This window comes from Podarcis erhardii, assembly GCF_964252035.2.
Source record: "Podarcis erhardii genome assembly, chromosome: 2".
NCBI classification, from domain to species: Eukaryota; Metazoa; Chordata; class Lepidosauria; order Squamata; family Lacertidae; genus Podarcis; species Podarcis erhardii.
The window spans coordinates 115,986,401-116,009,803 of NC_138498.1; the positions used below are offsets into that span (position 1 = coordinate 115,986,401).

Here is a 23,403-nt window from a genome sequence, read left to right on the forward strand (position 1 = left end):
GTTTCTAATGATTTTTTTAAAGCCTGTGTGAGAATTTGCCTGCATTTTAGTGTGCCAAATGGTTGTTGCCGGTATTAAATTTGTATGAAATTTTGCCTAATATACACATTTTAATGTATATTTCAGCCAACATAACTTACATTTTCGTACGTTATTTTCTTGAGCATAGACATTTTTATTCCCACTTCCTTCAAATCTGCACGTTTGTGTGCACATTATTTGGTTGCCTTGGTTTCATACACACTGCAACATTTGGAAGAGTACAGATTTTGAAGATTAGTTGTGTTTCGCTTTGTGTGTCATTTTGGGAAGTGCAGATTAAGTAGCTTTTCATGTGAACTGAACCAAATTTACACCACCGCTCCCAATGCCCTATTCATGCCAAAGAGCCATGTGCTGACCTGTGACTGTGTCGGCAGAGACAGGGCCAAGGCGTTTGCGTCCTACAATCCCATAGAGGTTGAACTTGTATCGTCGGGCAGGAGACAGGCCAGAGATGGTCGTCTCATAGGTGCCTCCATCCAAGGGCAGCTGCTGGGGTTTGCCTTCAGCATCCTTGTACTGGACTAAGAAGGAATCAAATCTCCCGGCTAGAACAGTCCAGGAGAGGCGGGCAGACTCACTGGTGACTTCAGAGACAGAGAGTTCTCCTAAGGTTGGTGCAGCCAGCAATTCTGCAACTGGAGTAGAGAACAGAGAAAGAGAGAACAAAAATGACCAACTTGGCTCCTGTGATCGACTTATTTATCATTCAATAGGTTCTTCAGGTAGTGGCATGGGCAGGAAGATGGGCAGGAAGGTGGGCAGGAAGCAAAAGAATAGAAGAAGATCCCTGCTGGATCCAGCCAGTGGCCCATTCTAGCCCAGAATCCTGTTCCCACAGTGGCCAACCAGATGTCTATGGGAAACCAGCAAGTACAAGTGCTCTCGCCACCAGCAATTTCCACCCAATGGTATTCAGGGGCATATACTGCCTTCAACAGTGAAGGGAGAACATAGACATCAGGGTTAGTGTATTGTCTAAAACAATACAGCGATAGTGCCAACTTAATGTCAATACAGTGGTACCTCAGGTCTGTTCTTAACCTGAAACTGTTCTTAACCTGAATCACCATTTTAGCTAAAGGGGCCTCCCACTGCCGCTGCGCCGCCACTGCATGATTTCTGTTCTCATCCTGAAGCAAAGTTCTTAACCCGAGGTAATATTTCTGGGTTAGCGGAGTCTGTAACCTGAAGCATCTGTAACCTGAAGCGTATGTAACCCGAGGTACCACTGTAGTTCCAAACCATGGGAGCTGCCACGCTGAAAGGCTAACTCCTTGCAAATGCAGAATGAACGTTATTATTATTATTTATTAAATTTGTATACCGCCCCTCATCTGAAGATCACAACAGAAAAAGTACAAAATGGGAACGTAAAATACATAATGAAACAAACCAATAATTCTTCCTCCCACAAACACATTTAAAAAGCCATAGAAAGTTAATGAGACGAATGCCTTGTTGAAGAGGAACATTTTCTTTTTTTTATTTATACCCTGCCCTTCTGGCTGGGTCTCCCCAGCCACCCTGGGCGGCTTCCAACAAAGTATTAAAATACAGTGGTCTGTTAAAGCTTCCCTAAACAGGGCTGCCTTCAGATGTCTTCTAAAAGTCTGAACAAAACAAATTCCTTCCAGTAGCACCTTAAAGACCAACTAAGTCAGTTCTTGGTATGAGCTTTCGTGTGCATGCACACTTCTTCAGATACTTCTTCTAAAAGTCTGGTAGTTGTTCTTCTCTTTGACATGTGGTGGGAGGGCGTTCCACCAGATGTCAAAGAGAAGAACAACTACCAGTAAGGACCTGTACTCGTGTTGCCACCGTCTGGACTCCTCATGTAGGAGGCACACAAAGAAGGGATGATGGTCACAGGGTCCAGGGTGGTTTGGACAGTCCCTGAGAGAACCCCACGTGGGCTCAGCCACTATCTTTGTGTGAATTGACACAGAAAATAAATCCTGGGAAAGGGCCCCAGCTCATCAAGTGAAGCTGACCTGTGGTGGCGTCTGTGGAGATGGGGCCGTGGCGCTTGCGGCCAGTGAGTCCGTAAAGGTTGAACTTGTATCTGCGGGAAGGAACCAGATTGGGGACGATGGTCTCGCGGAAGGCTCCCTCCACTGGGATTGCCTGAGGTTTGCCCTCAGCGTCCTTGTACTGGATCAGGAAAGAGTCAAAGTTCCCCGTGGGGACAGTCCAGGAGAGACGGATGGAATCAGTGGTGATATCCAAGGCTGAGAGCTCTCCCAAGCTGGGCTGAGGAGCTGGCGTTGTTGGTAGTACAGCTGAAAAACGGAGAAACAGAGTAAGTGCATCTTAAGGGATGGGGGAAGCAAGAGGTAAGAAGACGCAGAAGGCTCTCGGGAGCAGGGAGCTCCTCAGGCTGGGAGCAATTGAGGGCTCCTTTGGAGGTGACATTGAGGAAACAGTAGCAGAGAAAAATTTCAACTGTCCTGAGTTGGTTCTCAGGAATAGAGGAATCTGCCTTATATACTGAGTCAGGTCATAGAGAAAAAATTCATTTGGCCTACCAGGGTGGTTCTCAGGAAGATAAGAAGCTACCTTATACTGAGTTGGACCATTGGTCCATCTAGTATCCAGCCTGACTGCTATTAGCGCTCCAGGGTATCAGGCAAGAAATCTTTTCCAGCCCTACCTAGATGTTGGGACTGAATCTGGGACCTTCTGTATGCACAGCAGCAGCTATACCCGGAGGCCATGGCCTCTTGACCATGTATTATGGCTGGTAGGTCTTTAGAACCTCCCCTTGCTGACCTGTGACTGTGTCAGTAGAAACTGGACCCAGACGCTTGCGACCAGAGACTCCGTAAAGATTGAACTTGTATCTTCGGGAAGGCACAAGGCTGGAGACGGCGACCTCGCGGGAAGCTCCGTCCACTGGGAGGGCCTGAGGCTTCCCCTCCGCATCCTTGTACTGGACCAGGAAGGAGTCGAAGCTCCCAGTGGGGACAGTCCAGGAGAGACGGACAGAGTCGGTGGTGACGTCCAAGACTGAGAGCTCTCCCAAGCTGGGCTGAGGAGCAGGCGTTGTTGGTAGTGGGGCTGCGAAACAGGAGGAAGAGATGAGAATGTACATCTTAACGGATGTGGGAAGGAAGAGATGAGACAGAGGCAGAAGGTTCTTTTAATGAACTCTGTGATATCTGGCTGACCTTGAGATGGGTGCTTCACCTCCAGGCCTGGTGCTTTTACTTTAAGCAAGCAAGCAAATAAACAAACCTCCATGTGACACTTTCCAATTTGCGGCAAGCGTTTTCTCCTAAAGCTGATCCCAAAGTGCCCCCTACTTTTGGAACATGGGAAGGTAGTTGATACTGAGTCAGGCCATTGCTCCATCTAGTATTGTCTAATCCTGGGTTTCCCAAATTTGGGTCTCCAGCTGTTGTTGGACTACAGCTCCTATCATCCCTGTCTTGCAGGACCAGTGGTCAGGGATGATGGGAATTATACTCCGAAAAAGAGCTGGAAACCCTGATCTACAGTGACTTGGTAGCAGCTGCTCTTCCATTGAGCTAGGTCCCTTTCCATACTAGCCTCTTCTGAAAGGGACAGCAGTTCTGAAGGCTTTGGGCAAACTAAATCCTAAAATAAATTGAAATGAAGTGGGGACTTGCCAAAATAGGAATTTGCACATGGCTGCGTTATTAATTCTTTTCAAAATCGTTAAAAGCTTTGCCAACATTTTTAACCATGTGGTGTATCTTTTTGCTCCATTCTGCTCTGGTTCGCCAGAAGCGGCTTAGTCATGCTGGCCACATGACCCGGAAGCTGTACCCCGGCCAGTAAAGCGAGATGAGCTCCACAACCCCAGAGTCGTCTGCGACTGGACCTAACGGACAGGGGTCCCTTTACCTTTACTTAGAGTAGACCCATTGATATTAACAGAACAAAGTTAGTTGTGTCCATTAATGCTCCTGGGTTTATTCTGAGTAGAAAGGAACTGGATACAACCACATGAAGATACAGAAGTGGTTTGGAAGTTTATCACATCTGAAAATCCAGTTCCTCGAGCCAAGATGGAAATGTGAGCCTGGAGAGAATGCTGCCACGTTTGTCTAGGACAAATACCTCCCCAAACCTGGTGGTCTCCAGACTGGGGGGAGGCTGTCTTAAAGAAGGATGGTTGCTGACCTGTCTCTGCTTCGGTGGAGATGGGGCCCAGACGCTTTCGGCCCAAGACACCATAGAGGTTGATCTGGTATCTGTGGGACGGGGCCAAGTCGTGGAGGTGGAGAGAGCGGAGGCGCCCGTCAACAGGGAGAACCTGGGGTTTGCCCTGAGCGTCTTGGTATTGGATGATGAAAGAGTCAAAGTCCCCGGCCTCCACAGTCCAGGAGACATCAAGGGAATTTGGCATGGCATTACCAGCTGTTAGCTCTCCGAGCTTGAGTGCTGGAGTGGGCTTCACCATCAGTTGATCTGGAACAGAGAGTAGAATAAGGAGTCAGTGGCCACCATGAGAGAGAGAGAGAGAGAGAGAGAGAGAGAGAGAGAGAGAGATATGCTTCTTCCAACTTATCACCTATGCCAGAGGGTTTGTGTTCTGCCCAGCACTGGCATCACCACCTGGCATCATTGCCAGCGCGCTTACAGGCTCAGCTGCTGACTGCGTGTCCGGATACCCTTAATTTTCACCCCCTTTCCTCCCGGCACTCTCTTTTTAAAAAAAACATAATTTTTACTGAGTTTTCCAAAATTACATTTCGCATAAATTACTTAAACTTCCTAACTACCATGTTACTCAAAGTGAGTATTGACCTCCTTCTCTCCTTCTTTCTGACTCCCCCCCCCCTTTTTTTTTTTGGTCAGATCATTCGCATTTCTGTAACCACTTCTTTACTAAATATTATCTTTATCATTCACCCTCTTATATGTAAATTAGCTCCTTAATTTCACATTACAAAACATTTCATGTTAAAGCTGCAAACATTTTCAAATATTTACAATTTTCTTTCAAATAAATTGTAAATTTGCTCCAGTCCTTAAGAAACAATTCATTGCGCCGGTTTCTTGTCTTTCCCGTCAACTTTGCCAATTCAATATATTTATCTGCCAATCTTTATCTGCCAATCTTCAAGGGAGGGGAGTTCTTGCTGCTTCCATCTTTGGGCCACCAACATTCTTGCAGCAGCCGTTGTGGCATACATAAGCAAATTTACATCGATTTTTTTTAAAAATTTCCTCATCAATTAACCCCAAAAAGAAGGCCTCTGGTTTTTTACCAAAATTATAACCTCCCGGCAATCTCAACACTGCCTGGCAAATGGATCTAGCCACTATTTTAATCTCCCACAATGCGCTCAAGCAAGCATTGCTTTGGGGTTTCGTGGAAAACGTCAGTGGTGGCTAAAGCTGCATATTCCTGCATTGCAGGAATAGACAATCCTCAGTGTCCCTTCCAGTGGGATGATTCCATGATTCTATATGACAATCGAAATGAATAATTCGCTCTGACATGGGGGGGAAACGCACTTCCGGGGCACAGTGGCAACTTCGTTTGTATATATATACATGCACCCTCGGTCTGCATTGCAGATGGAGACGCAGCGATGCCCCTGCTCCTGAGACAGAATGGAAATAAACTGCTTCCCCTGTGAAAGAATTATGGTTGCTGTGACCTCAGCTGACCTGTGACCGCACTAGTGGAAATGGGGCCAATCCGCTTGCGACCAGAGATCCCATAAAGATTGAACTTGTATCTACGGGAAGGCAGGAGGCTAGAAACGGTGACCTCGCGAGAACCTCCGTCCACCGGAAGGGCCTGAGGCCTCCCCTCCGCATCCTTGTATTGGACCAGGAAGGAGTCAAAGATCCCAGTGGGGACTGTCCAGGAGAGGCGGAGAGAATCACTAGAAACATCAACGGCTGAGAGCTCCCCTAGGGTGGGTTGTGGTGGCGGCGTCACTGCCGAGGCTAAAACACAGAGGGAGAGAAAAAGGCGGTGAAGAGTGAAGTACTACTTAACAGTCGGAAACTCTTCTGCTCCTGTAAAAATTAAGTCATGATTAGAAGAATGCAAAAGGTCTCCCAGTGTGCTCCCTCTAAGCCTTAGGGCCTAAGGCATAGAACAGACAGAAGAGCTATATCAAAATGGAAGACGAGATTAACTCGCCCATTGTTTTCCCCCAACAGCAAGGCTAAAAAGCAGGCACTCAGGGGTGCTGGAGAATGCCAACTGGATCAGAAACAGGTGCAGAAATAACCTGTTTTCAGATTCACTAGTTGCCAGGACGAGATTAAGATAACGCAAATGCAAGTGGGCAGTTCTTGACAGCATATTTCAAAGCTGCAAATAACTATCACCACTGGTGACTGGCGCCCAAATGATGCATAAAAGCTATGGCCGTGGTGATCTGTATGCACTGGTAACCTCAAGTCAAAACAAAATTTAAAAATTCCTTCCAGTAGCACCTTAAAAAGGGACCCCTGACCATTAGGTCCAGTTGTGACCCACTCTGGGGTTCCGGTGCTCATCTCGCTTTATTGGCCAAGGGAGCCGGCGTACAGTTTCTGGGTCATGTGGCCAACATGACTAAGCCGCTTCTGGCGAACCAGAGCAGCGCACGGAAACGCCGTTGACCTTCCCGTCAGAGCGGTACCTATTTATCCACTTTCACTTTGATGTGCTTTTGAACTGCTAGGTTGGCAGGAGCAGGGACCGAGCAACGGGAGCTCACCCCGTTGCAGGGATTTGAACGGCCGACCTTCTGATCGGCAAGCCCTAGGCTCTGTGGTTTAACCCACAGTGCCACCACCTTAGAGACCAACTAAGTTTGTTATTGGGCTACCTACCTGTAACCTGTAACCTCAAGATTAGACTTTTGCAATGCGCTCTGTGTGGGGCTACCCTGGTGCCTGGTCCAGTGCAAAATGCTGTGGCTGCACTGTTGGCAGGGACAGACTGTTGTCATTGCATAAATCTAGTGCTTAAAAGCTTGCATGGGCTGCCCATATGTTAGAGAGCCAAGTCCAGGGGTCATGTATTAGTTCACAAGGCCCTTAACAACTTGGGTCCAGGATTGTTGAAGGACCGACTGATCCCTTATATCCCAGTCTGATCACCGAGATCATATTTAATGAAGCAAGAAAAACTGACACCAATTTTCCATGCGAGTACCCTTGCTACCTCAAATCTTCTACATTCTATCTCCCCACCCATTAAAATTGCCATAAATGTAGTGCAAACGGGGCTGGGAAAGGGATTCACGAGGGAGAGGGAAAAGGAGCTTTCACCTCAGTGCTAAGATAAATGTAAAAAGTAAGCATCTGCTTGTGGCCAGGCTATCACTCGAGCAGAGAGGGTTTTCTCTCCTCCCACCACCCAAGAAGGGCCCTTCAGCTGCAGAGCTCAAAAGATATGCCTGAAAGACAACAGAAATTCATAGGCTTAGGTGCATCTTCTTCCGATGTGCCCTGAGGAAGAAAGGAGAAAAGTGTGTCTGGGGTGGGGGGAGGGGAAAGACCAAAGCCCAGTTGGCCAGTTCATCCACTGCTGACCTGTGACAGCCTCCACTGGCAGGGGGCCATAGCGTTTGCCGCGGTAAAGTCCATAGAGGTTAAACGTGTATCTGTGGGAGGGCTCCAGGTTGGGAACAGTGAGTGTGCGGGAAGCCCCATCCACGGGCAAGGCCTGCGGCCTCCCATCTGCATCTTCGTACTCCACTAGAAAGGAGTCAAAATTCCCAGTTGGGACGGTCCAGGAGAGACGGGCCGAGTCACTGGTGATGTCAGAAACGGACAGCTGGTCCAGGCTGAGCTGAACGACGGTGACCTTTTCTGTGGTGGCCCCTGGTGGCGTTCCTACAGCAGCTAAAACAGAGAGAAAGTGTAACCCCATAGCGGTGGGACAAGACGTAGGGCAGCAGTGGGGGACTGTTACCAGCCTGAGGGATGCATTTCCTTCTGGTCCACCTCCAAAAGTCCCCAGGCCAATGGTGGGTGTAAAGGTAAAGGTAAAGAGACCCCTGACCATTAGGTCCAGTCATGGCCGACTCTTGGGTTGTGGCACTCATCTCATTTTATTGGCCGAGGGAGCCGGCATACAGCTTCCGGGTCATGTGGCCAGCATGACTAAGCTGCTTCTGGCAAACCAGAGCAGCGCACGGAAATGCCATTTACCTTCCCGCCAGAGCGGTACCTATTTATCTACTTGCACTTTGACGTGCTTTTGAACTGCTAGGTGGGCAGGATCAGGGACCAAGCAACGGGAGCTCACCCCGTCGTGGGGATTTGAACCGCCGACCTTCTGTTTGGCAAGTGGTTTAACCCACAGCGCCACCCAGGTAAAAGGAGGTGGAGCCATGAATGTCAATGTTGCCTTTGCAAATTGGTTTCTCCCAGTTTCTGTTTTTTCTAGTTTTGGGTTCAGCTTCATGGGCTTAGCCACGATTTCTGTTGGGGGGGGGGGCAGCAGGACTTCATTAGGGTGGCAGAACCAATGTGATTGATCGTTTTTTCTATTGTTTTACATGGTCGGAAGGGGCGGCAGCTGCCCCCTCTGGCTATGCCCATGTTCAGCTTGTTGCATTTCTGCAGCAATTTTAAATTTACTTTGGGGTTTTTTGGGGATTTTTAAAAATAAGGCACTATGAAAATTCAGCTGCAGATATCTTACACCATGGGAGACTAGGGCCTTTAAGAGTCATGCTTTTCCTGCTAAAAGAAACATGGGATTTCTAGTTTGTTAAAGGAGATGAGAATTGTTAGGAGACTTTTAGCAAACTATGGTATATGTAAGTCCCATTGCCATCTCAAATTTCCTGCAATCCTTTTACCTGGGCCCATTTAAACTTGCCATAAATGGAGGGCAAAAGGGCTGAGTCATTGGTGATGTCAAACGGGGCTGTGGAAGTGGTTCGCGACAGAGAGGGAGAAGGACTTTCAGCTCAATTTTAAGATAAATGTAAAAAGTAAGTATCTGCTTGTGGGCCAGGCTATCACGCGAGCAGAGAGGTTTTTCTCTCCTCCCACCACCCAAAAAAGGCCCTTCAGGTGTAAAGCTCAAAAGGTATGCCTGAAAGAGAAGAGAAATTCATAGGCTGGGGTGCATCTTCTTCCAATGCTTCCGATGTGCCCTGAGGAAGAATGGAGAAAAGTGTGTCCGGGGCAGGGGGAGGGGAAAGACCAGAGCCCACTCGGCCAGTTCATCCACTGCTGACCTGTGACAGCCTCCACTGGCAGGGGGCCATAGCGCTTGCCGCGGTAAAGTCCATAGAGGTTAAACGTGTATCTGTGGGAGGGCTCCAGGTTGGGCACAGTGAGTGTGCGGGAAGCCCCATCCACGGGCAACGCCTGCGGCCTCCCATCTGCATCTTCGTACTCCACTAGAAAGGAGTCAAAATTCCCAGTTGGGACGGTCCAGGAGAGACGGGCCGAGTCACTGGTGATGTCAGAAACAGACAGTTGGTCTAGGCTGAGCTGAACGACGGTGACCTTTTCTGTGGTGGCCCCTGGTGGCGTTCCTACAGCAGCTAAAACAGAGAGAAAGTGTAACCCCATAGCAGTGGGACAAGACATAGGGCATGGGTGGGGGACTCTGTTACCAGCCTGAGGATGCATTCCCTTCAGGTCAACCTCCGAAAGTCCCCAGGCCAATGGTGGGTGTGGCTAGAGGCAAAAGGGGGTGGAGCAATGGATGCCAATGTTGCCTTTGTAAAGTAGGCTATTTTCTGCATACAGTCAGATATGTCTCTTTATCCCCCACCCGAGCAAGCAAGAGCAATATCAAGGACACATTCCAAGTCAGTAATAATAATAATAATAATAATAATAATAATAATAATAATAATAATTTATTATTTGTACCCCGCCCATCTGGCTGGGTTTCCCCAGCCACTCTGGGCGGCTTCCATAGAAACCAAAAAACACTAAAATATCACACATTAAAAACTTTCCTGAACAGGGCTGCCTTAAGATGTCTTCTGAATGTCAGGTAGTTGTTTATCGCTTTGAAGTCAGGCCAAAAGACTTGGGTGCAAAGCAAGGCTTGTGAGGGGTGTGTTCAGTGGATCATTCCAAGTGCCAGACTGAGATGCCTAGAAGGCTACTTATGGCTCCCAGGCCAAATGAGGTCCCCTAACCCATAGTGAGCTAAGCTATATGTGAAAAGGGCACTGCATGCTGGTAGGCATGGACAAAGCAGTCAGCCTCGGTTTCCCACAATTTCTCCATTTTCTAGTTTTGGGTTCACATTCATGCTCATAGCCAGGATGTTTGTTGGGGGGGGCAAGACTTTTATTAGGGGGGCAGAAGCGATGTGATTGGTCAATATTTCTATTGTTTTACTTGATCTGGGGGGCAGCTGCCCCCCCCTTCTCTACGCCTATGTTCAGATTGTTGCATTTCTGCAGCAGTTTTAAATTGACTTGGGGGTTTTCCAGATTTTTTAAAAGAAGACACTATGAAAATTTAGCTGCAGATATCTTACACCATGGGAGACAGAGGCCCTTTAAGAGCCATGGCTTCCCTGCTAAAAGAATCCTAGGATCTCTGGTTCGTTAAGGGAGATGAGAGTTGTAAGGAGACCCTTAGCAAACCAGACTTTGAAACCTAGAAAGTCTCATAGCAATCTCAAATTTTCTGCAATCCTTTAACCTGGGCCCCTTCAAACTTGCCATAAGCGGAGGGGAAATGGGCTGAGTCACTGGTGATGTCAAACAGAGTTGTGAAAGTGGTTCGCGATGGAGAGGGAGAAGGAATTTCAGCTCAATTTTAAGATAAATGTAAAAAGTAAGTATCTGCCTGTGGGCCAGGCTATCACGCGAGCAGAGAGGTTTTTCTCTCCTCCCACCACCCAAAAAAGGCCCTTCAGGTGTAAAGCTCAAAAGGTATGCCTGAAAGAGAAGAGAAATTCATAGGCTGGGGTGCATCTTCTTCCAATGCTTCCGATGTGCCCTGAGGAAGAATGGAGAAAAGTGTGTCCGGGGCAGGGGGAGGGGAAAGACCAGAGCCCACTCGGCCAGTTCATCCACTGCTGACCTGTGACAGCCTCCACTGGCAGGGGGCCATAGCGCTTGCCGCGGTAAAGTCCATAGAGGTTAAACGTGTATCTGTGGGAGGGCTCCAGGTTGGGCACAGTGAGTGTGCGGGAAGCCCCATCCACGGGCAACGCCTGCGGCCTCCCATCTGCATCTTCGTACTCCACTAGAAAGGAGTCAAAATTCCCAGTTGGGACGGTCCAGGAGAGACGGGCCGAGTCACTGGTGATGTCAGAAACAGACAGTTGGTCTAGGCTGAGCTGAACGACGGTGACCTTTTCTGTGGTGGCCCCTGGTGGCGTTCCTACAGCAGCTAAAACAGAGAGAAAGTGTAACCCCATAGCAGTGGGACAAGACATAGGGCATGGGTGGGGGACTCTGTTACCAGCCTGAGGATGCATTCCCTTCAGGTCAACCTCCGAAAGTCCCCAGGCCAATGGTGGGTGTGGCTAGAGGCAAAAGGGGGTGGAGCAATGGATGCCAATGTTGCCTTTGTAAAGTAGGCTATTTTCTGCATACAGTCAGATATGTCTCTTTATCCCCCACCCGAGCAAGCAAGAGCAATATCAAGGACACATTCCAAGTCAGTAATAATAATAATAATAATAATAATAATAATAATAATAATTTATTATTTGTACCCCGCCCATCTGGCTGGGTTTCCCCAGCCACTCTGGGCGGCTTCCATAGAAACCAAAAAACACTAAAATATCACACATTAAAAACTTTCCTGAACAGGGCTGCCTTAAGATGTCTTCTGAATGTCAGGTAGTTGTTTATCGCTTTGAAGTCAGGCCAAAAGACTTGGGTGCAAAGCAAGGCTTGTGAGGGGTGTGTTCAGTGGATCATTCCAAGGGCCAGACTGAGATGCCTAGAAGGCTACTTATGGCTCCCAGGCCAAATGAGGTCCCCTAACCCATAGTGAGCTAAGCTATATGTGAAAAGGGCACTGCATGCTGGTAGGCATGGACAAAGCAGTCAGCCTCGGTTTCCCACAATTTCTCCATTTTCTAGTTTTGGGTTCACATTCATGCTCATAGCCAGGATGTTTGTTGGGGGGGGCAAGACTTTTATTAGGGGGGCAGAAGCGATGTGATTGGTCAATATTTCTATTGTTTTACTTGATCTGGGGGGCAGCTGCCCCCCCTTCTCTACGCCTATGTTCAGATTGTTGCATTTCTGCAGCAGTTTTAAATTGACTTGGGGGTTTTCCAGATTTTTTAAAAGAAGACACTATGAAAATTTAGCTGCAGATATCTTACACCATGGGAGACAGAGGCCCTTTAAGAGCCATGGCTTCCCTGCTAAAAGAATCCTAGGATCTCTGGTTCGTTAAGGGAGATGAGAGTTGTAAGGAGACCCTTAGCAAACCAGACTTTGAAACCTAGAAAGTCTCATAGCAATCTCAAATTTTCTGCAATCCTTTAACCTGGGCCCCTTCAAACTTGCCATAAGCGGAGGGGAAATGGGCTGAGTCACTGGTGATGTCAAACAGAGTTGTGAAAGTGGTTCGCGATGGAGAGGGAGAAGGAATTTCAGCTCAATTTTAAGATAAATGTAAAAAGTAAGTATCTGCCTGTGGGCCAGGCTATCACGCGAGCAGAGAGGTTTCTCTCTCCTCCCGCCACCCAAGAAAGGCCCTTCAGGTGTAGAGCTCAAAAGGTATGCCTGAAAGAGAACAGAAATTCATAGGCTGAGGTGCATCTTCTTCCGATGCTTCCGATGTGCCCTGAGGAAGAATGGAGAAAAGTGTGTCCGGGGCAGGGGGAGGGGAAAGACCAGAGCCCACTCGGCCAGTTCATCCACTGCTGACCTGTGACAGCCTCCACTGGCAGGGGGCCATAGCGCTTGCCGCGGTAAAGTCCGTAGAGGTTAAACGTGTATCTGTGGGAGGGCTCCAGGTTGGGCACAGTGAGTGTGCGGGAAGCCCCATCCACGGGCAGCGCCTGTGGCCTTCCATCTGCATCTTCGTACTCTACTAGGAAGGAGTCAAAATTCCCAGTTGGGACGATCCAGGAGAGACGGGCCGAGTCACTGGTGATGTCAGAAACAGACAGCTGGTCTAGGCTGAGCTGAACGACGGTGACCTTTTCTGTGGTGGCCTTTAGTGGCGTTCCTACAGCAGCTAAAACAGAGAGAAAGTGTAACCCCATAGCAGTGGGACAAGACATAGGGCATGGGTGGGGGACACTTTTACCAGCCTGAGAATGCATTCCCTTCTGGTCCACCTCCGAAAGTCCCCAGGCCAATGGTGGGTGTGGCTAGAGGCAAAAGGGGGTGGAGCCATGAATGTCAATGTTGTCTTTGTAAAGTAGGTTGTTTTCTGCATGCACTCAGACATGTCTATCACGCAAGCCAGCAAGCAAGTGCAGTATCAGAGTCCAAGGACACAATCCAAGTCAGGCCAAAAGACTAAAGCAAGACTTGTGAGGGGTGTGTCCAGCGGATAGTTCCAAGGGGCAGATTAAGATGCCTGGAGGGCCGCATATGGCTCCCAGCCAAATGAGGTTTCCTAACCCAGTGAAAGCTAAATTACGTGTGAAAGGGGCACTGCATGCTGGTAGGCATGGACAAAGCAGTCATTTCTGGTTCTTCCCGGTTTCTCCTTTTTCTAGTTTCAGGTTTAGCTTGTTGCATTTCTGCCACAGTTTCAACTTGATCTTATTTTTAAAAAGAAAATAAGGCACAATGAAAATTCAGCTACAAATTTGTTACACCGCTGGCGACTGAGGCCCAGTGTCAGAGTCATGGCTTCCCTGCTAAAGGAATCCTGGGATTTGTAGTTTGTTAACGGAGTTTAGAGTTGCTAGGAGAAGTTTAACAAGCTAGATTTTCCTGGTCCACAGTTCTCCAGCAATTGTGGCCGGGATGAAGAACCCAAATGCCTTCCAGATGTTGTTGGACTGCAACTCCTATCATCCCAGGCCATCAACCATGCTGGCTGGGCCTGATGGGACCTGGGGTCCAAAAACATCTGGAGGGTTATAGGATCTCCATCACTAGTCAGACAAAATCTCCGATCACCTGCTCCATCTTCCTTTTTTAAACGGAGTAGAGGAGTCCAATATTAAACCTGGGACCGTTTACATGCAAAATTGTGGAGCGACATGGTGCTTATATTTAAGGAAGCAAGACTATGCAAGTCCCCATGCCACCTCATATTTTCTACATTCTGTCTCCACAGGCCCCTTCAAACCTGCCATAAATGTAGTGCAAATGGGGCTGGGAAAGTGGTTCGCAACGGAAGGGGAGAAGGAACTTTTAGCTCAATGTTATGATGAATGTAAAAAGTAAGTATCTGTTTGTGGGCCAGGCTATCACTTGAGCAGAGAGGTTTTTCTCTCCTCCCGCCACCCAAGAAAGGCCCTTCAGGTGTAAAGCTCAAAAGGTATTCCTGAAAGAGAACAGAAATTCATAGGCTGAGGTGCATCTTCTTCCAATGCTGCAGATGCGCCCTGAGGAAGAAAGGAGGAAACTGTGCCCAGGGGGGAGGGGGGAGGGGAAAGACCACAGCCCAGTTGGCCAGTTCATCCACTGCTGACCTGTAACAGCCTCCACTGGCAGGGGGCCATAGCGCTTGCCACGGTAAAGTCCGTAGAGGTTAAACGTGTATCTGTGGGAGGGCTCTAGGTTGGGGACAGTGAGTGTGCGGGAAGCCCCATCCACGGGCAACGCCTGCGGCCTCCCATCTGCATCTTCGTACTCCACTAGAAAGGAGTCAAAATTCCCAGTTGGGACGGTCCAGGAGAGACGGGCTGAGTCACTGGTGATGTCGGAAACGGACAACTGGTCCAGGCTGAGCTGAATGACGGTGACCTTTTCTGTGGTGGCCTTTGGTGGCGTTCCTACAGCAGCTAAAACAGAGAGAAAGTGTAACCCCATAGCGGTGGGACAAGATAGAGGGGAGCGGTGGGGGGCCCTGTTACCAGCCTGAGGGATGCATTCCCTTCTGGTCTACCCCCAAAAATCCCCAGGCCAATGGTGGGTGTTGCTAGAGGCAGAAGGGGGTGGAGCCATGAATGTCAATGTTGCCTTTGTAAAGTAGGCTATTTTCTGCATACAGTCAGACATGTCTCTCTATCCCCCACCCAAGCAAGCAAGAGCAATATCAGAGTCCAAGGACACATTCCAAGTCAGGCCAAAATACTTGGGTGCAAAGCAAGGCTTGTGAGGGGTGTGTCCTGAGGGGAGGGTGTGTGTCTAGCAGACAGTTCCAAGGGCCAGACTGAGATGCCTGGAAGGCCGCATATGGCTCCCAGATCAAATGAGAATCCCCAACCCTGAGTGAGAGCTAAACTACTACTACTACTATTAAAATTTGTATAGTGCACTTCACCCGTAGATCTCAGGACAGTTCACAACATAAAAAATACAACGTTCCCCCAGCACACACATTTTGGGATGTATTGCTTGGCTGGAGAACTGCATTGTGAACCCTGGAGAAGTACAAATGTTGAAGAATGGGTCTGCTTGTTGCTTTGGAAAGTGTGAATTGGGGAGATTTACTGAGAAGTGCAAAATGATTCAATTTGGCCCCCCCATCAATTTGGGTGCTTCTTCTCTCTGCTACACTGACTATGTAACTGTATCTTTGAGGGATGTGCAGAAAGGCATAGATGGATCAGCAGGGGTGGGAAAGAGAAGAGTAAAAGACAAATAGGAAAGAGAAGGAACAGATAGAAGAGGTTCGTGTCAACACAGCTACTGTAAAATCAGGGGGAAAGCAATAAGTTTGACTGTTAGGTGGCCACTTCTGACACCGCTGCTGCTTCCTGAGGAAAGAAGGAAATTAATGGTGTTTCCTGCTTGGCAGGGGGTTGGACTCGATGGCCCTTGTGGTCTCTTCCAACTCAAGATTCTATGATTCTATGAATAAGGAGGGTGGGAATTCTGAAATATCTCCAGGCAAGGAGGCACACGAAGAAGGGCCTCAGACGATGGTCACAGGGTCCAGGTTGGTTTGGACAGTCCCACATGGGCTCAGCCACTAGCTTTGCATGAAATGACACAGAAAATAGATCCCGGAAAAGGGCCCCTGCTCATCAAGTGAAGCTGACCTGTGGTGGCGTCTGTGGAGATGGGGCCGTGACGCTTGCGGCCAGTGAGTCCGTAAAGGTTGAACTTGTATCTACGGGAAGGAACCAGATTAGGGACGATGGTCTCGCGGAAGGCTCCCTCCACTGGGATTGCCTGAGGTTTGCCCTTGGCATCCTTGTACTGGATCAGGAAAGAGTCAAAGTTCCCCGTGGGGACAGTCCAGGAGAGACGGATGGAATCGCTGGTGGCATCAGAAGCAGAGAGCTCCCCCAGGCTGGGAGGAGTTGGCTGTTCCTGTGATGATGCTGGAGGAACAGAAAGAAGTAGATGCTGCTGAACGAATGCTCTCCTAGGTGGGCAGTTTAGAAGATAAACGAACTGAGGAGGGCGCATATTATGGAAGTTTATAAGAAGGTGGAGGAGAACTGTATTACAAGATTTAGGAGAAACACAGATTTCAAAAGACGAATGTGTTTCAGCTTGTGTATTGGTTTGGGAAAAGTGAATTGGGTGGATTTACCAATAAATGCAAAATGTTTCAGTTTTCTCCCCAATCCCTCCTCAGAACATACAAAGATTGCTCCTCTCACCCACCCACTGACTGAGTAACTGTATCCTGAGAGGAGTCCCTTGGAACCAAGGCCTATGAAATCAACGGGAAAGCAATAAATGTGAGTGTTCGGCAGCCACTTCTGACACTGCTGATGCCATCTGAGAAAACAAGAAAACTAAAACACATCCAGCCCAAATGACTCTTGCTGCTGACCTGTGGTGGCATCTGTGGAGATGGGGCCGAGGCGTTTGCGGCCAGTGAGTCCGTAAAGGTTGAACTTGTATCTGCGGGAAGGAACCAGATTGGGGACGACGGTCTCACGGAAAGCTCCCTCCACTGGGATTGCCTGAGGTTTGCCCTCAGCGTCCTTGTACTGGATCAGAAAAGAGTCAAAGCTCCCCGTGGGGACAGTCCAGGAGAGACGGACGGAATTGCTGGTGGCGTCAGAAGCAGAGAGCTCCCCCAGGCTGGGAGCAATTGAAGGTTCCTTTGGAGGTGATGCTGGGGAAACAGATAGTAGTAGAGAGAAAAATCATTTGACCTACCAGGGTGGTTCTCAGGAACATAAGAAGCTAGCTTATACTGAGTTGGACCATTGGTCCATCTAGTTCAGTAGTATCCAGACTGACTGCTAGCAGCTCTCCAGGGTTTGAGGCAAGAAACATCTCCTTGCCCTGTCTGGAGGTGTTGGAGACTGGATCTGGGACCTTCTGCAGACATAGCGGCTGATATACCTCTAAGCTATACCCATGGCCATGTATTATGACTGACAAAAGGTCTTTAGAACCTCCCCTTGCTGACCTGTGACTGTGTCAGTAGAAACTGGACCCAGACGCTTGCGACCAGAGACTCCGTAAAGATTAAACTTGTATCTTCGGGAAGGCACAAGGCTGGAGATGGTGACCTCGCGGGAACCTGCATCCACTGGGAGGGCCTGAGGCTTCCCCTCCGCATCCTTGTACTGGACCAGGAAGGAGTCGAAGCTCCCAGTGGGGACAGTCCAGGAGAGACGGACAGAGTCGGTGGTGACGTCCGAGACTGAGAGCTCTCCCAAGCTGGGCTGAGGAGCAGGCGTTGTTGGTAGTGGGGCTGCGACACAGAGGAGGAAGAGATGAGAATGTACATCTTAATGGATGGGGGAAGGAAGAGATGAGACAGAGGCAGAAGGCCCTCCTTATGAGCTCTGTGACAGCTGGCTGACCTAGAGATGGGTGTTTCATCTCCAGGTCATGCGTAAACCATGTGACATCTGTCAAATTTAATTAAAAGGCCCTTGGAGAGAAACATCAAAAACAATGACAATAGCTGAAAGAACAAAAATGAAAAAAGTTTTAGCTACTTCGACTTCCACATCTACCAAACCATGCAAATATCCTCCAAAGCATCCTGAGATCTATAGCTTTCTGGAGATACTATGATTTCCATTCTAAAGATCCCCTACACCTTCGCAGAACCACAGTTCCCACGGCTCCTTAGTAGCACTGCAATTTGCATGGCTCGTTAGCAGAACGACAGTTCCTGTGTTTCCTTAGTAATGGCTGTGAAATAAGCTCGCTGCTCGTTTAATTTTGTCATGGGCAGACATGCACTGTGAAAAAAATCGCAAAATGAATCCTCTGCTCTCGTAGCACCACAGAACGAGATGGCGTTCCAAAGTTTTAGGATTCAGATTGTGGCTCCATCATTTTCTGATCTTGCCAGCCCAAAAGGAGAAACAGGACGAAAGCTCTGCCAGTTAGAAAAGACATATACAGTGGCACCTCGGGTTAAGTACTTAATTCGTTCCGGAGGTCCGTTCTTAACCTGAAACTGTTCTTAACCTGAAGCACCACTTCAGCTAATGGAGCCTCCCGCTGTTGCCAAGCCACCGGAGCACAATTTCTGTTCTCATCCTGAAGCAAAGTTCTTAACCTGAAGCACTATTTCTGGGTTAGTGGAGTCTGTAACCTGAAGCGCATGTAACCTGAAGCGTATGTAACCCGAGGTACTACTGTACGTGGACTGAATGCTTGTGCTAACCTGTGGTGGCATCAGCTGAGACAGGTCCAAGACGCTGGGGCCCAGAGATTCCATAGAGGAAGAATCTGTATCTTTGGGAAGGAACCAAATTAGGAACAACGGCCTCGCGGGAATGTTGGTCTACGGTCAGGGCTTGGTCATTGCCCTCAGGGTCCTTGTACTGGAGAAAGAAGGAGTCAAAGCTGCCAGTGGGGACACTCCATGTGAGACGGACAGAGTTGCTGGTGGCATCCGAGACTAAGAGGTCACCAAGGACAGGTTCCGGCTCAGGCTCAGCTACAGGCTCTTCGTCCCGTGATGCTGTTATAGGGAAGCAAGACGAATTATAATAAAAGGCAGCAGCAGCAGCCCTCAATAGGCCTAAAGACCCACACATAATGTTTCTAAGCCTGCGCTCAGCAATTCCTGCTTTCCTGGTCATGGTGGGAAAAGCAGCTGAATATGTAGGACTGAGCTATAAAATGCACCTTGAATGTCAGCCCTTGTTCTGGGTGTTTATTTTCATTTTGCCTGTTGAAAAGACCACAGGAGTGCTTATGTGCATAGGTGGCACTCATCCTTTCATATAATCCAAGGTGACTGGTTTTTAAAAGAGCACTTTCAGCACACAAAACTTTTGCAGGGCTTCAGAGAAGGTGAAAGCATGTTACAGCACAATCCTAAATGAGTCTTACTCAGAATTCAAGGGGGCTTACACCCAGATAAGTGGGGTAACAGCCACACTTGTCCTCTCATTGTCTAGATGCAAAGGCAGATTGAATTCTGTGTACAGTTGCGTCCTGGGTGAAGCAAAAATGAAACACTACGCCCTGGATTAGGAAATGGGTTAGAGTGGGGGAAAGACGCCACTTTCTGCAAACACAATACTATAGTTCATGGCAGGCCTTCTGCTGACCTGTGGTGACATCTGTTGTGGCTGGGCCGAGACGTTTGCGACCGGAGATGCCGTAGAGATTGAACCTGTATTTGCGGGAAGGAGCCAGGCTAGGGATGGTGACTTCGCGGGAGTCCCCCTCCATGGGCAGCACTTGGGGTCTGCCCTCAGCATCCTTGTACTGGACCAGGAAGGAATCAAATCTCCCAGAGGGGACACTCCAGGAGAGGCGAACAGAACTGCTGGTGATATCTGAGGCAGAGAGTTCTCCCAGGCCGGGTGGAGCTGTCACTTCTCTCTCTGGCTTCTTTTCTGGGGCTGGGACTTTGCCTAGAGAGCAAAGAAGCAAAGAATATATATTTTTAAGGGAGTGCTGGGACTGAGCTAAGGATGGATCTGCCAGTGTCGATTTTTCTGAGTTTCTCATTTTTCCAGGTTTCAGTTTAGTTCTCCTTTTCTACATCAACTTGCAAAAAATATATATCAGTATTTTTGTGCATTTCCCCCAGAATATTCACATTGTTGCATGCAATTTTGCACAAGACATACATCAGAGACATTTTGGTAGCAATAGACTAACAAGTCTAATTAATTAATTAATTAATTAATTAATTATAATAATAACTTTTAAAGCAATCTCCTCAAAGTGATTTCCATATAAGCAAATTAAAAACAGTTAAATACACAAATACAGCAAATAAATTTAAAAGAAGGCAAAAACCCTAACAGGACTTGTGGTATAGACCAGGCATGTCCAACAGGTAGAGCATGATCTACTGGTAGATCACTGGTAGATCACTGGCTCCCCGCCAAGAAGCTGAACAACTGTGACTCCCGTAAAAATAGCTCAACATTTTACCTCCTCCCTGAAAAAAACTCAACAACTTTGACCCGAACCCCCAAAAAGGGGGTAGAACACTGCCAGTTTTTAACTCTGTGAGTATATCACAGTCTCTTGGGAGTTGGCCAACCCTGGTATAGACCATTTATCCATCTAGGAAAGGCTGTCGGAACAAAGATGTTGTTTAATGTCTTCAGTTGCTTAATGCCTTCAGTTGTTTACGGAAAATGTTGATGGGGCACCTGTCGTATCTCAGCAGTAATGCTATTCCACTGAAAAAGGGCAGCTGCACTAGAAGCCCTGCTCCGAGTTACTGAGTTCTTGTTGAGATAAATTGCAAGCAATATCCCCTTGAATCATAGAATTATAGAGTTGGAGGTGACCACTAGGATCACCTAGTCCAACCCCCTGCGATGCAGAAATCTTTTGCCCAACATGGGGCTCAGACCCACGACCCTGAAATTAAGCGTCTCGTGCTCTACCAACTGAGCTATTTCACAGGGCTAAATCAATGCATTTAATATGTTATTCCCATCTTTGTTCACACTTGGCCTAGTATACAATTTTTTTTGGACACATGATTCGGAGAACCGCCTCACAAATTTCAGAGAAGTGCATATTTTGCAAGATAGTTGTGCTTCAGTTTGTATATATAAGTCAGAATTAGTTGCATAAAATGTGACATGAACCATATTTCTCTCTCTCTCTGCCCCCCCCATCCATGTTCTGAGCTGTGCTATTTTTTATAATGGTTTATACATTATGTATTTGCAGATATTTATTTTTTGTGTTAATAGAAGTGTAGCAAATAAGACCAAAAGGAGGATGAGCAGAGCTATGCTGAAAGATAACCAGCGCAGTAAAGTTTGTCAGGGTGGGACTAGGTGTTGTGTATTGAGTCAAAGGATTTTATATCTGTATTATTATTGTCTGTATTTGCATTAGGGTAAAGTAACTGCCTTTTGGTTCCAGAGGGTACAGCTACTATTGGTTCATTTAAGCTGCTGTATTTGGATCCTCTGCCTTATTGGTTTCCTCCAAAAGGCAGGACTGTGATTGCCTGATATTGTTCCCTCCAAAATGTATCCTTTCTAGCTAGTTCCCTGTCCCTATAAATGTAGCTCTCCCCTCCTCAGGTCTCAGTCTTGTTGCTTTAATAAAGAAGTGTTATTAGAGAACTGTCTCCAGCATATTATGTCAAGAGAGCTGAAATCGCAAACCCCACGTCACAACACTAGGAAGAACTGGGCCGGAGCTGTAGAGAAATAGTGATTAAAGCAAAATTTTCTGAAATTTGCCGACTTATTCCAGATGAAGCAACTCTGGGAAATGGTACACGATAGGAACATTATCTTATCTCCTCAGCAAATTTTCCTTATGCTTGGCAGAAAAATCCAATGATATAAGAAAGCAGAACCTCATACCCCAAACCCCATCCTTTCATATGAATCAGACCCTCCAAGTGTCCCTATTTTCCAGGGACAGTCCAGGAGCTATAAAAGCTGTCCTGGTTTCTGATTTGATCCCAGAATGTCCCGCTTTCCTTTAGGATGTCCCCGATTTCATGAGAATAATGTTGGAGGCTATGGTAGGATGACCCTATTTTCATTGGAAATGTTGGAGGGTATGAAGTTATCTGACCCCGAGCCATCTGAAGGCAGCTCTCCATACAGAAGTTTAATGTTTAATTATGTTTTTATATATGTTGGAAGCTGCCTGGTGTAACTGGGGCAACCCAGTGAGATGGGTGGGGTTTAAATAGTAAAATTGTTGTTATGGAATAGGACATCCCTATTTTCATTGGAAAAATGTTGGAGGGCATGATGAATTTTGTGAGGAGGAAACTGTCTTTAGAGTTTAGATATAAACAGAAAGTTGGAGAGCTGAGCTCAGATGATGATGATGAAAATTTATTATTTATATGCCGCTCATCCGACTGGGTTGCCCCAGCCACTTTGGGGTGGCTTCCAACAAATTAAAAATATTAAGCACAGTAAAAAACCAAACATTAAAAACTTCCCTATACAGGGCTGCCTTCAGATGTCTTCTAAAAGTCAGATAGTATTTCCTTGACATCTGACACTCCCAGGGCCACAAGTGTTGGATTCAGACCACAGGCCTGGCCTGAAAGGGGTTTCTGTTGCCTCAGTGTAATAACTTTGAGTCATAAAAATTCCATTCCTGCCTTTTGGTCAGAGCTTCTTCACAGATACAGCTGTATTCTGCTGCCCACACCCTTGGGCCTAGAAGAGGTACTTTGTCCTCAGCTTACTTTTTCTTTGGCCAAACCATTTTGCCAACTCATCAGCGCCATGTTTACTTGGGAGTAAATCCCACGGAACTCAGTAGGGCTTACTATAGATTAGGCATACATGGGACATGGACAATTTCTCTCTGATTCCTCCCTCCTCCTGGATATTTTTTTTTTAAAGCAACACCATGATGGGATAGTTTTTAAACCTTTGGGCCTGCTTTCAAGTAAAACATCTCTGGGCTTTTACAAGACATTTCTATCTGGAAAAGGAAACAAAGAAATCTAAATGCAACTAAAGTCTCCCTGTGCATTCCAGGTTCAAAACCAGGACTGACTGGAACGGCACAGTTTGACTTTGTGTTTTTAACACGCCTGGCTTCTATCACTGTCCTTTTGCGGGAGGCGTACGATTAACACAGCACCTATTGACTAAAATAAGCTTCTTGAGGGAAATGATCCGCCCACCCTGTAGAAATGTGTACTGGTTCTATAAGACTGAGTGGCAACAGAGGAAGCCATTTTGATGGTGGCAGCCATTTTGAATTTCCTGAAATCCAGTAAGCACTCCAGAGCAGGGAATGAAATAGAAATGAAATGGCATTCTCTCTCTCTCTCTCAACAGTTGGATATTCAAGGAGGAAGTGCTTCCTTCCACAGGGCAGAGTTAAACAGTGGCATTTGTTACCACAGGGTGTAGCAGTGGCTGCCAACCTGGACGGCTTTAAAGAGGGGATTAGACAGATTCATGGAAAACAAAAATATCAGGACCTATTTGTAATATTGGCTATA

At 47.5% G+C, this 23,403-nt stretch overlaps 1 protein-coding gene across 20 annotated transcripts in view; it reads right to left on the bottom strand.

The window, feature by feature from the left end:
* TNXB (tenascin XB) overlaps positions 1 to 23,403 on the bottom strand; it is a 112,088-nt gene that overhangs the window by 34,618 nt on the left and 54,067 nt on the right. For 9 of the 20 annotated variants that reach the window (XM_081852225.1, XM_081852231.1, XM_081852220.1 and 6 more), the window contains 15 exons: positions 19,541 to 19,849; positions 18,646 to 18,945; positions 17,428 to 17,715; positions 16,840 to 17,127; positions 16,094 to 16,378; positions 14,579 to 14,890; positions 12,850 to 13,161; positions 11,038 to 11,349; positions 9,219 to 9,530; positions 7,558 to 7,869; positions 5,689 to 5,973; positions 4,192 to 4,479; positions 2,815 to 3,102; positions 2,037 to 2,324; positions 402 to 680 (listed from right to left, as the gene is read on the bottom strand). In XM_081852225.1, the coding sequence (XP_081708351.1) occupies positions 402 to 680; positions 2,037 to 2,324; positions 2,815 to 3,102; positions 4,192 to 4,479; positions 5,689 to 5,973; positions 7,558 to 7,869; positions 9,219 to 9,530; positions 11,038 to 11,349; positions 12,850 to 13,161; positions 14,579 to 14,890; positions 16,094 to 16,378; positions 16,840 to 17,127; positions 17,428 to 17,715; positions 18,646 to 18,945; positions 19,541 to 19,849 (4,458 nt within the window). The remainder of the gene's footprint in view (positions 1 to 401; positions 681 to 2,036; positions 2,325 to 2,814; positions 3,103 to 4,191; positions 4,480 to 5,688; positions 5,974 to 7,557; positions 7,870 to 9,218; positions 9,531 to 11,037; positions 11,350 to 12,849; positions 13,162 to 14,578; positions 14,891 to 16,093; positions 16,379 to 16,839; positions 17,128 to 17,427; positions 17,716 to 18,645; positions 18,946 to 19,540; positions 19,850 to 23,403) is intronic. The other 11 variants (XM_081852226.1, XM_081852227.1, XM_081852228.1 and 8 more) reach the window with 11 other exon arrangements.